Source organism: Labeo rohita, chromosome 25, assembly GCF_022985175.1.
Source record: "Labeo rohita strain BAU-BD-2019 chromosome 25, IGBB_LRoh.1.0, whole genome shotgun sequence".
Taxonomy (NCBI): Eukaryota; Metazoa; Chordata; class Actinopteri; order Cypriniformes; family Cyprinidae; genus Labeo; species Labeo rohita.
The window spans coordinates 16462986-16479447 of NC_066893.1; the positions used below are offsets into that span (position 1 = coordinate 16462986).

General features: G+C 34.4%; 1 protein-coding gene across 2 annotated transcripts in view; it reads right to left on the bottom strand.

The window, feature by feature from the left end:
• Positions 1-914: 914 nt before the first annotated feature.
• hipk3a (homeodomain interacting protein kinase 3a) overlaps positions 915-16462 on the bottom strand; it is a 45244-nt gene continuing 29696 nt past the window's right edge. For both annotated transcript variants that reach the window (XM_051099054.1, XM_051099055.1), the window contains exons 4-16: positions 15175-15294; positions 14939-15025; positions 13140-13324; positions 12891-13053; positions 12670-12793; positions 11416-11537; positions 11160-11278; positions 10909-11070; positions 10459-10755; positions 8371-8517; positions 8013-8278; positions 6413-6543; positions 915-5645 (exon numbers count right to left, since the gene is read on the bottom strand). In XM_051099054.1, the coding sequence (XP_050955011.1) occupies positions 5217-5645; positions 6413-6543; positions 8013-8278; positions 8371-8517; positions 10459-10755; positions 10909-11070; positions 11160-11278; positions 11416-11537; positions 12670-12793; positions 12891-13053; positions 13140-13324; positions 14939-15025; positions 15175-15294 (2352 nt within the window). In that variant the 3' untranslated portion in view covers positions 915-5216. The remainder of the gene's footprint in view (positions 5646-6412; positions 6544-8012; positions 8279-8370; positions 8518-10458; positions 10756-10908; positions 11071-11159; positions 11279-11415; positions 11538-12669; positions 12794-12890; positions 13054-13139; positions 13325-14938; positions 15026-15174; positions 15295-16462) is intronic.

Genomic DNA, 16462 nt, shown 5'->3' on the forward strand with positions numbered 1-16462 from the left:
ATCATTACTCCAGTCTTCAGTCATAAAATTCTTCAAAAATCATTCTAATATGCTAATTTATGTTGGAAATATTTATTCTTTGAAACCTGAGATACTTTCCTCAGGATTCTTTGATAAGTTAAAAGGATCAGCATTTATTTAAAAAAAAATAATTTCTAACAATATAGACTACCCTATATTATATATATATATATATATATATATATATATATATATATATTTATTTATATTTATTTATTTATTTGAAACCTGTGATACTTTTCTCAGGATTCTTTGATAAGTTAAAAGAAGCAGCATTTATTAAAACAATATCTAACAATTTTTTTTTTTTTTTTAAGAAATTAATAATTTTAAATGCTGTTCTTTTTAACTTTTTATTCTAAGAATAGTAAAAAAAAGTATCACAGGGTCCACACTGAAGAGTGGAGTAACAATGCTGGAAATTCAGCTTTGCATCACAGAAAAAAATATTTTAATGTATATTAAAATAGAAACCCACTATTTTAAATTTCAATAATATTTTATAATATTAGGGTTTTTTCCCTTTTTTTAATAAAATAAATGAGCATAAGAGATATATATGCAGAAAATAAACTTATTTTGTGTTATAAGAAATTTTAAATAAACATTTACATGAATATCCATCCAGAACACCAACCAATGCTTCATGTTCTCAAATACATTGTCTTAAAGATTTCTTTAAATAAAGACAAACAAACATTGTGTGCCCGCAGCAATATATATTTTAATTCAAAGTGAATTTTGACAATACACCATAATTTCTTTAATTTGACACTCACCAATAGTCACCAGGAAAACCCGCTTTTTGTGACAAAGTACATAAGGCTTGGTCACATATAAATCACTGAGAACTAGAGAGAAATACGACCGCAAACTGTAAGAGACATTACATCCAAAAATAAAAGGAAAAAAAAAAAAAAAGGTTTCCCAGTCCTCATATAGTGAATATTGCACAGTGCAGTGGCTACATGGCAAACTAATGTAGCATAGAAAATCAAAAGCAAACAGAAATCAGAAAGCCACAAAAAAATTTACAAATATGAAAACAGTAACAGTTCAGATTTAGTAAATCAAGTCTGTTCGCTCTTAAGTCTAAATATTACCGATAACTTGCAGTGAGATTTAACTTTTACTAAAATATAATCTGCAGAAGAGTTAAAAATAGATCTAAAGCAATCCAACCCAAATCTTACGGCAAGTGTTACACAGTAGCACATATGACAAATACAAGGACCCTGAATTAACTGTACAAAAAAGAAAAACATGGAATAAAGAAAACAAAAAACGGTTTGGTTTGGGAGTTTCAAAAACATCAACTTTCGTTTGCAGATCCATCCATTCTTAGCAACTCCGCTAAGACTGACTCTCATTAGGTTGGGTTTGGTTAGAACGAAAACATCTGAAATGTTACTTAATGCAGTGAATTCATTTCATGTGCGCATGAGTAGCAATTTAGTACTCATCTCTAGTGCTACATGCTAAAGATAAAATAGAGGACTGTATCTCCATGAAGTCGGCTAAAGCAATAAACATCCTGTGAAACAAAGGGCAATGTTCATTCTACTTAACAAATGGTGGTTTACATTCACAGTGTATCATGTATAGCTCCCCAAATACAAGAAAACCGTGTCTTGGGTGTTTAGTCAGCATAATAATAATCATCATAACAATCCCTGATATCATTTCATTATTGTTTTTCGTTGTTGGTCATAAAAATAGAAATTAATCAAGCATGATTGGATTTTCTTTCCACAATTTTCCACCTTAAAGGTCATTACTGCATTGCATGACTATTAACTCAACTCACCATTGGTTATCAGGTTATCGACATCCGACAGGACGTCGGCCGCGGATTACGGTCTACTTTTAAGCAACAGCGCTTCAGTTACGACTACCAAACACTGCTACGCTTTCGTTCCTCGGTCATGAGAGGAAGAGGCTGGCAGGCAGTGTTTGTAAAAGGGATATAAAGGTCTGAAGCACATTTCAAAGGCACTAACGCAGTGTCGCTCACTTTAAAGAGCAGGGACCGGTGCGAGGACAAACACACCCATATATAAATGAGAACAGACGCCCTAAAATAAGCATGTTTAAACACATTAATATACCTGATACAACTTCATGCGTGTATTTCATGTACAATTTAGTGCCGTCTAACAATTAAACGTGATTAATTGCGATTAATCGCATCCAAAATAATAATAAAACAATTTTTTATTTTTTATTTTTTTCTTAAATATATACATGTATGCATGTATATTTATATTTACATAATAAACAAACAATACACACGCACACAAAAACTTTCATTTTGGATTCGACTAATCACGATTAATCGCATCCCAAATAATTTTTTGTGTACATAATATATGCGTGTATTGTGTATATTTATTATGTATATATAAATACACACACATACACGCATGCATTTACATGTATATATTTATGTTCATATAATTTGTTATAAATATATGTAATACATAAACAGCAATTTTTTCTTAAATATATACATGTGTGTATATTTATATTTACATAATAAATAAACCGTACACACACATACACAAAAAAACTTTCATTTTGGATTCAATTAATCGCATCCTAAATACGTTTTTGTGTACATAATGTGTGTTTGTGTTGTGTATATTTATTATGTATATATAAATACACACACACATACAGTATGTATTTTGAAAATATTTACATGCATTTAAATGTATATATTTATATTCAGATAATTTAGGTTATAATATAGATAATATATAAACATGGCATATTTTTCTTAAATATATGCATGTATGTGTGTATATTTATATTTACATACAAGCAGAACACACATACGTACACAAAAACTTTCATTTTGGATTTGATTAATCGCGATTAATGGTTTGACAGCACTAGTACCATCACAATAATAAGAGGGGGAAATTAAATAAAAATAAAAATTCTAAGCACTGTAGTTACTGAGATGAGACGCCCAAATGAGATTTGAACCCAAACCCAAATTTTTGGCTAGCTTATCGAAAGAATCAAGTGCTAATAGCAGTCTGAAATGGTGATATAAGTGGGTCGTTGAATACAGAATTTCATACTTAAAACAAAAAGTTAAATCTATCCTGCAAGCTATGCTTAACAAAATGCAAATATACGTACTAAGATAGATATACACCAATATGCATCTAATACGTAAGATTAGCCCCAAGATAACAACAGATAAAACACTGATGCAAACGAAACGTAAAAGAATACAAACCCACGCACACGAAAACCCAAAAATCTCCATTACTTGCAATACAGTAGTTACAATGACACTTCAAAAAAAGAAAGCAAAACAGAGAGAGGCATTAAAATGCATCTGATGCCAGTCAGTACGCTAAAACCCAAAAACAAACAAACAAACAAACGAAAAAAAAAAATCATCTCACTTCTATTTCAAGGTAATTAGACATATATAAAAATAAGAAGGCTAAGAACAAAGTTAATCATCTAATTTCACAGCTATTATGAAGTGGCAATCAGTATATAGCAGCTTATCTATGATACATTCAAGAATAAATGAAACAAAGTCATAACTTGCCCGGAAAAAGCTAAACATCAACCTCAACATTTTATTACATAGATTTTTCTGTTAAATACGGCCTCAACTACACTACATCCGAGGTCTACGCTAAAACAGTAGCTACTCTGCTTAAGAAATGAAGTACTGTCTTTGGTGTAGCGAAAGCGTAATGAAAGAACGCACCTAGAATGGAAAAACTCAAATCTAAAAATTAATTTCACACTGAAAAAAAAAAAGCTATTTCTCCCTGACGGAATGTTCGAAAATCAAAACAGCCAGCGTCAAAAAAGCAATTAAATGGTGAGAGAGAGCATACGAAACAATCCTTGTCACATGCGTCTATGAAGAAAATTGCACACGATCAACTCTCGTCTTATAAAGCACTGAATACTCCAGCAATGATAGACTTTACAGTTGGATACTCAATACTGAATTAATTCTGCACAAAGCAAACATGAAACCATACAATATCATCAAAGAGCTATCTGCTGATAGGAATCCAACACCGATAACACTTCTAACTCTAAAAATAACATAGAATTTGATGGAAAGCAAACGAAAAACGCACCCCGAAAACTATGGATTGTATTGCAGGTTCATTAAACAGTGTAAATACTATTAGAGTAGAAACAGATTATCAAATATGAAAGTACTCAAACGTTTCTATACATAGTTCATCGGCCTCTGCTACGGCGAAGCAAACTCTGCTACCACTCAGCGCAAGACATCCACCTGTAAATACCACACGACTTCCGAATAATGCGCAAATCATCTAAGGCGTCAAACGAAACATTTCGCCTGTACAAAAGGGCAAATCATGAGCCTAATTGTGTGTTGGTGTTCAAACAAAAACTCCCGTCGCGACCCCAAGAAATGAATTAAATAAGTAGAAACGACACTGATGTAGAAATTACGTAAGCCAACGAACGCGCTAATGCACCGAGCACAAATAAACCAAAGATCTACTGTATGAAACAGCCCTAATATAAAAATCACAAAGAACGATTGAAAGTTTTTCAAGTGCTGCAGTCAGGTAAACGCATGACTGCATGTGGGACTCGGGGTAACTTGCAACAACATGTAGTTTAAGGCACTGTTTATTGAACCCCAACGGATTCAATGCAGCAAGTCGTACAACACATACACAGAGGGCGAAAAGCGACGGTTTGCAGGCCTCCACCCTCCGTTTTTTTTTTTTTTTTGAAGTCCGACATTTGCCCATGCAGAGACATGCAGCGTGACAGAACCTTTTCAATACCGGTCTAAAAGAGACTTAACACTGAGGAGCTACGGAAAAAATACGGACAGGTCGCCACGAGGGGGACTCGCGCACACACACTGGAGACAGCGATGGCTTGAACGAGAGTCTAATACGCACGTCTGAAGGCAATATCGAAAAATAGCATAGGGGATCTGCTGCGGCCCTTGGCCGAGGGTCTCGCAACTAGGGATTCTGTTGTATCAAATGTGCAAAAACACATTAAAACTGAGTTTTTGTGTTTTGTGTCCACTCATCTGTTTGTTATTCTCCATGATATCTATAAAGCTCGATTTGCATCATCATCATCACTTCATAAGGAAAGAAAAGATGTGCCGGCTCAGTGCCGGCTGCGTGCGCGCGGCTGTCGCGGGCTCCAGCTCAGATGTATGGGTACTGACTGAGTTTGCTGGGGCTGAGGGGGAAGCCTGCGTAGGCGGGTGATGCCACATAGGAGTGCGGGGGAAAGAGGGCTTTGAACTGGCCCTGCGGGAGCAGGGTGGGGGAGGGCAGCAGCCTGTGGTTGATGCCCACGCTGATGCCCTGGTGGTGCACCAGGCTGTAGGCGGGCTGCAAGACGGGTCGAGGGGCCGGCGGTTGGCACGGCGAAGGCAAGAGGTGGGCCACGGGTGCGGAAGGCGGATAGGAGAGGAGGGCGGGAGGTGGCGGGTGGCCGGCCGAGTGTGTGGGGCTGCCGTGGGGAAGCGGGAAGGTGGGGCCGTGCACTGTGGGCGGGATGAAGGCCTGTGGCCTGCGCGGCTGCCGGTAGTTGCCGTTCCACTCCTTGTGGCACGATCCGTAATGCTGGACCTGAACGGGAGGAAACAAAACACAATTTTGTTCCAACAACTTAAATAGCAACTGAAAGATTCCATTTAAAGGAGACACTGACTTTTACATGGTGTTTGCATATAAATGTGAACACAACCAAACTACAATGATAAAAATTGATTCACTTTTTTTTTTTTTTTTTTTTTTTTTTTTAAATCCCCAACAGTCTCAATTACCAAGCCGTTTTGATTTTCTAAGCAGTGTGATGTCATACTGCTCAAGCCCCGCCCACAACTACTGACAGACTGTCTCATATTAGTACATTTCCGCCCTTACCCAGTTGTATGCTGTCCGCCATTTTCTTTGCGCTGGAGCAACAACATGTCGTCAGCAATGCAGGAGTTTGTATTTAGATGTAAATGTGAACATAACAGTCTTCATTTTCTCCGAAATCAGAGACACTGAGGACACAGTGGATTATTTTGTTTTTGATGGTAACGCACCACCAAAAAAACTGAAGAAAGGGATGGGGTGAGCAGTAGCTCATTATTTAAAGAGACATGCATAAAAAAACATTAATAAAAAATAAAATAAAATTGGCTGACACATCCGTGCATCCCTAATTCGTATCACTGTAGGGTGGTTGTGTCCACACATTACTAAGACACATTTACAAACACCATGTAAAAGTGAATTATACATCCAATGTTCCCTTTAACCATGTAGATGGTTTTGCATTTAGTATGAACCACAGAACATTTCTCTACATTTACAATGTGTTACAGAAAAAGACCAGAAAGACAGACCTGGCCAAAGCCTGGCGGCTGTGGCTGGAATGAAGAGCTCAGTTTCTGCTGGCGGGGCAGCGTGGGCGTGGAAAGGTGGCTCAGTCGTCCTGGGCCGCAGCGACCTCTGGACTGGCAGGAGGATTCTAAGACTGCAGAAAGCAGAAAAGACCAAAAAGTGAGTGATCATTAAATAAAACCTAGATGAAAGAAACATGATTGAACTTAAATGCAAAACTTCAGCTTATGTAAATTAACATTTGCAGTTTGGCACAAGAACTGCCGCTTGTACGAACTGAATCGGCTGCCAGTATTCACTGACGTTCTGTTCAAAAGAAAGTGAATTAAACATCAAAACCAACAAGTATGAACTGCGAGGTTGTAAAACGTACAAAAACAAACTTAGATAGCAATGTATCTAAACCATAAACTCTCCTCAAACTTTCCATGGACACCCCAAAACAAACATGTTGCCTGGGTAACGTGCCATGAGAAGCATCTGAAAGAGTTTACCGCTCCAGCAACATTTCTTTCATAGCATGCGTCGAAAACAAAGCATTGGCTCCACGTAGGAAACAGAACAAATATGCTTTGGTACAAAAGGGAGAGGTCAGGGAAATATTTTCCAAAAAAATAAAGTAACTAAATTTAGGGCAGTCAACACGCAGAGTAAAAATAAAGACGGGAATGAAGAGATCAGGTATGGGAGAGGAAGCTCAAACCGAAAGGGTCTCACTCAACACTGGGATGCCGCGCACAAGACACTGGGTCGCAGTGCACGCTATACCCATAATCACCTGCGATAGCCTCTGTGACAACTTCCTGTTTCTCTCCTATGACCTGTAAAGTAGACATTGGCTGTGACCACACTAAAAAAATGGGTTGTGCAGAAGGAACTTTGCATTAAAGGTCCAATTTGAGACTGGGGTGGGAAAAAAACATTTAGAGAAACCAGTCTGTATAGCACACAAACAATTTCACAAAACTAGATCTGAACGAGCAGCAACTCTCAAAAGCTACAGGACGAAACAAGTCAGTTTATGTTTTCACTACATAGCTATGTAAAATCCAAGCTGTGGATGTAAATGAGATGCAAACAGTGCTTCATGAAACAGTTGTACATTAACCTGCACAAGACATTAGGAACATTCTGGGTTTGACAGAAGTAGTTCAGCTCTTCAGACAGTTTGTGTCTGTGGTCCAACAGACAGAAAAGAAGAAATTGTTGAATAAAGTTGTTTTTTTGTTTGCTTTGTGCACAAAAAGTATTCTCATAACTTCATGACATGACGGTTGAACCACTAATGTCACATGGAATATTTTAACTTTCTGGGCCTTGAACCTTTCTATGCAGAAAGCTCTTAATTTGTGTTCTGAAGACGAACACAGGTCTTACGGGTTTGGAATGGCATGAGGGTGAGTAATTAATGACCGAAATTTCATTTCTGGGTGAACTATCCCTATAGTACAAAACAGCCTGTTTCAAACCCAGAGCGTTATTTAAAAAAAATAAAAATAAAAAATAAAAACACCAATGACTGCTTAACTTCCATTAGAACCTTTCATATGTTTCTGATCACCTACAACTGGATTTATTCTTTAGCGTGTGGACAGTCCATACCTGTGCTGACTATGTGCTGCTCATTGTTGGGATGATGGTTATTGTTCAGCACTCTCATGGGCGGCACCACCACGGTCCTCACTGCAGGTTTATTCAGCGCTGTGTTGGGGTGTCCATGCCTGGCCTGGGGTTCCTGGTTCTGGTTCTGATTGGTCAGGAAGCGTCTTTCAGGGAAGGGGCTGTCGTGGGGCCCTAGGGAGGAGTCTGAAGGGGGCGAGCCGTCTACTGTTTCACACCCACTTTCATGGCCATCATCTTCCGATATACTGGAATAAGTCAAAGGAGAAAACAACCCGTGTCAAAATGCATGTAGACTCAACCTCACAGTTATATTGGTGTTAAATATGAAATACCACACCTGCTGCGTCTTTTGCATGGCGAGGGGCTGGACTGTGCCGAGGCGGAGGAGCTGGTGCTTAGACTGCTATCGGGGCTGCTAAGGGAACAGACTCGCTCCATGTTCAGAGAGCCTGTGCATGCCTCACACTCGGGACTGCCCTTACACCTGTTAAAGAACAAATGCAAGTCAATTTAGCTACGAGAGCCATACGTACACAAGCTAAACAAATTATAAACACATCTGTTTATTTTAAAGAGACAGTTCACCTAAACAGTTCAAATAAAAATTCTGTCATTAATTAGTCACCCTCATGTCACTCGTATGAGAGTAAGATCTTTGTTCATCTTCAGAACACAAACTAAGATATTTTTGATGAAATCCGAGTTTTCTGACCCTGCATAAACAGCAACGCAACAGACAAGTTCAAGGCCCAGAAACGTAGTAAGGACATCGTTAAAATAGTCCATGTGGCACGTGAACCACGTGTGTGGCTCAACTAATCTGACTTCTCTTTCACGTTTACCGACCAAAATGTGACCAAATGAGTTTATGATGATATACATCTGCATATTCACTGATGTTGACTGAATATCTGGACCTTGATGCAATGATACATTAAATTGATCGTAAAAAGGTAAAGAAATTTCTAAATGTTACAAAAGATTTTCATTTCAAATAAATGCTGTTCTTTTGAACTTTCTACTTGTGTAAAATATGTAACAGCGTATCCTGATTTGATTTCCACAAAAATATTAAGCACACAGCTGTTTAAACATTGCTAATAATAATAAATGTTTACTGAGCAGCAAATTAGCACATTAGAATTATTTCTGAAGGATCTTGTGACCCTGAAGACTGGAAAAATGATGCTCAAAATTCAGCTTTGCCATCAAGAATAAATTGCATTTAACAAATCAAAAAAGAAAAAGGTTATTTTGAATTGCAATAATATTTCACAATATTACCATTTTTACTGTATTTTTGATCAAATGATTTCTGAAGGATCATGTGACACTGATGACGGCAGTATTGATGCTGAAATTCAGCTTTGCATCACAGGAATAAATTACATTTTAAAAGTATATTAAAATAGAAATCTGTTATTTTAAATTGCAATATCATTATGTATTTTTAATAATACATCTTATTTTTAATTTTACTGTAAAATGAAAAAAATTATAATTATATATAATATGAATAAAAAAAGAATTATATATATATATATATATATATATATAATATATATAGATGTGTGTAAGATTAATTTATAGAAATTCTAAATGAGTAATATAGATGTGTGTCTTATAACATACATTTAAGAATGCAACATGCAATTCAGACTTGCATAATAAAGAAATTAAATTCAGCCATAAATATTAGTAATCATTTTAAAGTTGTGCTGTAATTTTTGTCAGTTTACATTTTAGCCATAATAACAATATAGTAAAATAATATTAACTGTTATTTAATTTTACAGTACAATTATTAGCATCATAATTGTTATTTTATAAACATATAAGCATTTCTAAACTGGCTGTTGTCAACAAGGAGCTTTAATGGTATATTGTTTAAAAATACAGAAATTAAAATATTAAATTATTATTATTATTATTATTATTATTATTAATATTGTTATTTTAAATAGAGGACTTACAGTAACATTATTACTAAAAAAAGTGATTTTTTTGTGCAATATTTTAGTTTCGTAGTAACATTAGTAGCAATCATAACATCATAATCATTGATTTATAACAACAACAAGTTTTTTTAATTACTGCTATTATTATTTTTATAATAGTATAAAAATAATATTTTTTTAAATATCTAAATTTAGTAGTAACAGTACAAATAATCATAACATATAACCATATTGATTTATAACAACAAAACAACATTAATAATAATAATATATATATATATATATATATATATATATATATATATATATATATATATATATATATATATATATATATATATATATATATATATTTTTTTTTTTTTTTTTTTTTTTTTTTTTTTTGATCAAATAAACAAACTTTACAACATAAAAAAACACTAAAACTTAAGAAAAAAAAAAAAGTGCATAATGATTGTTCGACTCACTTGTTAAGGGAACACCTCTGTGCTTGTTCCTCTTCATCCGTGCCGCTGCTTATGCTAATGACGCTAACTGCTGGGCTGGGCGACTCTCTTATAATAATCGACTCTCGCTGCTGATTGGCCACTGTCGCCTTACAGCAGCCCTCCTCCTCCACTTGCTCCGGTTCCGGTTTCACCTGGGCCTGCACCTCTCTGTCAGGAGAGCTTGTCTGTGGCTTTGCATTCGCCAACCTGTCTGCCATCTTTGGTGACGGACACACTGAGGGATGTGTGTCCGTGTAGTGCGAGACATTCATACTCCTAAAAAGCAGCGCAAATAATTATATTCGGCTCCACTTTGACTTTGGGCTAAACGTTAGAGTCAAACCCCGAATGAGCTGCCTAACAAGAGTATCATAAGGTTGGAATGGAGGGTTTTTGAGGCCCTGCCAATGACTGTAGGCTGTTGCTCACCTGTTCTGGCTGGGTTTGTTCCTCTTGTTAGATGCAGGCTGAGGCCAGACCACATGAGCAATGCCAATGTTTATAGGCTGATGGGCTGACACAGCCATTTGGTTGGGAACAATAGGCTGGGGCATCACCGAACTGTAATGGCTGCTGTGTGGCCGCACTTTCCTGTAACAGACAAAACAACACATCTTAGGTCACCGAAATGCTCATTAGCACATGATATTTGAGGTGCGGCTCCTTCTTGATCTTCTTACCCCCAGTCTCCTCGTCTCTGCGGTCCAACGACTGTATCGGATGCCAAGCTCGTAGCAGGTGGCGGGACCTGCTGCCAAGCTGGCACCAGGATCTGTGGAGTTCTGTTGGACCACGGCTGCTGAAAGGTCGAAAAAGGACAATGCTGAACCTTTGTAATGTATCTGGCTTCGAGTTTAATATCGAAGCTGGAATGTCAACACGCATTGGCTGTTTTCTATTATTTTTTCCACATTGTCTTGTGAAACGAGGACTTACTTGTGCTATAACTCCTGGTCTCATGGGTAAAGGCTGGATAGCTGGGGCTTGGGTCACCAGAGGAAGTGTGTTCTCCATTCTAACCGAATATCCTGCTGGCTGATTTGGGTTTGAAGGGATTCCTGTAGAGTCAAACCACCAAATGAGCTTCACAATATTTATTAAATCAGAAGTAATGCTCAGCTGACATTAGGGTGTAAGATTAATTTATAGAAATTCTAAATGAGTAATATAGATGTGTGTCTTATAACATACATTTAAGAATGCAACATGCAATTCAGACTTGCATAATAAAGAAATTAAATTCAGCCATAAATATTAGTAATCATTTTAAAGTTGTGCTGTAATTTTTGTCAGTTTACATTTTAGCCATAATAACAATATAGTAAAATAATATTAACTGTTATTTAATTTTACAGTACAATTATTAGCATCATAATTGTTATTTTATAAACATATAAGCATTTCTAAACTGGCTGTTGTCAACAAGGAGCTTTAATGGTATATTGTTTAAAAATACAGAAATTAAAATATTAAATTATTATTATTATTATTATTAATATTGTTATTTTAAATAGAGGACTTACAGTAACATTATTACTAAAAAAAGTGATTTTTTTGTGCAATATTTTAGTTTCGTAGTAACATTAGTAGCAATCATAACATCATAATCATTGATTTATAACAACAACAAGTTTTTTTAATTACTGCTATTATTATTTTTATAATAGTATAAAAATAATATTTTTTTAAATATCTAAATTTAGTAGTAACAGTACAAATAATCATAACATATAACCATATTGATTTATAACAACAAAACAACATTAATAATAATAACAACAACAACAACAACGTTATTATTATTATTATCTATCATTTTTTATATAATAGCATAAAATAATATTTTTTTTTTTTTTTTTTTTACAGAAAATAAAATGTCTTATTACAAATAAAATACTAAAAAGTAACATTTATTTTGTTTAACATTTTAATTCAGTAGTAACAGTAGTAGTAATCAAAATAATGACAACAACAAAAACATTTGACAGTAAAATTATTATTAATTTTTTATAATCTTATTGATATGTATAATCAAAGTTTTAGGCAAAACTGTGCAGCCCTACAAAGTACAATAAACCTTTTTGAAATCACATTTTAAAATCACAATCATCAGAATTTTATCATACTGATGTACATAAAGTCTTAGGCCAAATTGTGCAACCCTACAAATAAGCCAAATTCATTCAGTACCTTGAAGAGCAGGAGGGCACAGAATGAGTGCCTGCTGAAAGGACTCGTTACACCCAAACTGGGCACTTCCTGTCTGGATGGGAATTCCTGGATGCACCACAGGTGGAGCAGACGGCGCCAGAGTCTAAAATGGAAAGGTAAATAGATCAACGATCAGGAACAATCTGTCGTCGTCTTGCTTGCACTTAAACCACAAGTCTCTCCAAAGCATGCGGTTTTACCTGAGAGTGGACAGATGGCATCTTGTTGAAGGCGACAGTGATATTTGGAGCACTTGGAAGCGTCACAGGCTTCATAAGTGGGGGTGCTTTGTTGCGGTTGAGAGTATCGTATATGCTGGTTCTTGAGTGACACGCGTCAATGATGTGGAAACAAGACTGGACACTGTTGGAGACACATTTCTTGAGAATGACCACACGTAACAGACAAAACAGTCAGTGAAACTGGCATTATAAAATGTGTGGACATACTGGTTGCAATGGGGGAAATCCATCAGGTGCTGCATAGTGACAAAAGGGTGGGTAAGTGCATCTGAAGGGGAGATTCTCTGATCGGCATCAATCATCAGCATCATCTTTAGCAGGTCCACGAATTCTCTCCTGTCAGCTTTCTCCGCCAACTGGTCACAGCCCTCCATATTGAGCATTAGATTCACCTGATAAATTAATACAAATATTAACAAATACAATTACCATCATTAATATTATTATGGCATACAACAATAAAATTATTAATATAAATAAGTAAGAATCACAATTAATAATTAAAGTTAATTAATGAATAAATTCATTACTACAATATTACTGTTATTTATTATTATTATTATTATTATCATTACTACTAGTAATTATACTTATATATTATATTATATTATAGTATATATATATATATATATATATATATATATAAAAATATAACATTATTGTAGATAAATTAGTTACTATTGTTATTAGTAACAAAAAATACATTATATAATAAGTGTTGTTAATACTATTATTGTATATTATTAACCATTACATATAGTATTAATAATAATAATAATAATAATAATAATAATAATAATAATAATAATAATAATAATAATAAAAAAACAACAACAATACCAACATATTTACATACACAATATAATACACTATTACAGTTACATTATTGTGTCAAACGTTAACTAGTTATTAATATAGAAACCATTTATATATACACATAAGTGTTAATATTATTAATGTATATTATAATTCACCATTACATATATTATTATTATTATTATTATAATTAATTAATTAATTAATTAATTAATTAATTAATTATAAATTCATATTCATTTTAATTTAATATATCAACATCTGCAGGGTTATTAAAAAAACATTTAAAAATATTATTTATTTATTTTAATTTTAATTTAATACATCTGAATACGTAGGGATATTTCTTATAATAATAATAATAATAATAATAATAATAATAATAATTATTATTGTTGTTTGGATATTTCAGTAATACATTTAAGCAACAAAATAATAGTTACTCATAAAAAAGTAATTACAATATAAATATCAACATTAACACACAAAATAATGATACGTGTTTATATTATTAACATTACATATTATTATTATTATTATTATTATCGTTATTATATCTATTCGTATTAATATCATCATAACAACAAATCATTTTATATACACACACACAATACTGCATTATTGCATTTAAGACAATATTGCATTATTATATATAAGATTAACAACAATTATTATTATTATTATTAATAATATTAATAATAGTTATTAGTAATAATGCTATATTGTCAGCACAGCAACATTAGAATTTTATTTATATATTTATATATATATATATATATATATATATATATATATATATATATATATATATATGTGTGTGTATGTATACATATACGCACACACAAAATAGTAATTACAATATAATTACAATTACATTATTGTATATTAATCTGAATATTGTTAATAATAAAAGTAACTATACTATATAATATAAAATTTACAAACAACACATTATGCTAAAATATAATATTATAATCATTATTATTCTATATTAACAAGTGGTTAATATTATTATTGTATATTATTATAATTAACCATTACATATAGTATTAATAATGATAGTAGTTTTAAATGTACTGTATTAATACTGTATCAGTTATAACGACAACAACAACAACAACAAAACAACTCAGTTTCTTAACTTTTTTGTTCTCATTATGTTTGACATGTATTTTCAAGCAAAAACTTACATGTCCAATGTCATCCAGACAGCTGAAAATGTACTTCCTCGCCTCCTTGGACTTCAGTCCCGTTTCTGTCTCGTGTTCTTCAGTCGTCTGCAGAAACAGGAAGTGTGTTTGAAGTCATTACATAAGAATTTTACATCAAAACTTTATGCGGAGCAGACAGTAACTCGATCCAGAGAGCTATGCAGTAAGATTATGACAGCAACGTCTGGTTAAGTGGATGACAAATGGACCCTTGCCTTCAGTCTCCAGGCGGCGTACGGTGAATCAGACTCCTTGCAGAAGAACCGGGCCGTCTTCGTCCCAACATTCAGAAGCTGCTCTCCCGGCAACCCTTGCGTTTGAGAGATGTAACGAATCTGCAAAGACACGTATAGTATTAGTAGATAAGACGAGTAATGCTAAATCCATCTGAACCTTCTTGATTGATTCACAAAGCATGACACAAGATGACAACACGCATGTGGTACTTTTCCACTATTTCAAGAGGAAGTAATGCGAGATAAGACTGGTCTAGAATAGGCAGGTCTCTGTAAGTGGTATGCAGCAGGAAAACTGCCAAAATACCAATGAACCACTCAGAAAGGTTTTGTCTTGACAAGTACATTCGTACCATAACCCTAGTGCTTACTAAAAGATAAAAACGGCTTTAATTTATTTGTCATTGACGTCACCTGTGATTGTGCATCTTTAGGATGGAAAAAAACGGTTTCAAGAAGCTACAAACCACACGGCGATATCAATCAATGTGAGTCAGCAAAAAAAACGCTTTGAAACGCACAACAAAAGAGACAAAAATAAGCAAATAACTTCAAGATCTGAGTTTAGAGTTGAGTTTTATGACAGCTAGGTTTGGAAAGCTCAGTGTTTCACTCTTAATACAGAGCGCAGTATGGGGTCTGCCGCTACTCAAGGCTTTGTTAAGATGCCAAGTCCAGATGCTGGCCACTCTTTCTGCCCACAACACATGTCAATCCTCTCACACCGAATAGGCAAGCCAAATGTGTTCTTTACCATTTGGCTGATGTTTTTAATCCAGATCGATTTATCGTACACCTCATTACATGGACAGTTTCCATCAAGCAACTTGTGTTTAAGCGTCTCGCTCAAGGGCAGAGCTGATCTTAGTTAGGAAACGTCATGTTTAGTTTGAAGCGAATGACAACAGGGTCAGAAACGAACCATGAACCAGGGCAAAGTAACAAAAATTATCCTGAAAGTGAAGAAATGTTTCTTGCACAGCAAATCAGCACATTAGAATGATTTCTGAAGGATCATGTAAAACCAAAGACTGGAGTAATGATGCTGAAAATTCAGCTTTGCGTCAAACATTAAAATGGAAAACAGTTATGTAAGACCTTTTTCCAAAAAGACTGACTAATCTAATGTAACCCAAACTTTTGAAAGGTTGTGTATCTTGTGCACTGTTCATTAGGGCTGGGTAAAAAAAACGCTGATTTCTCAATTTTAATCAAGAACATCAATTCTTACACCCCAAGAATTGATTTGTTTAGCTGGGATTTGATG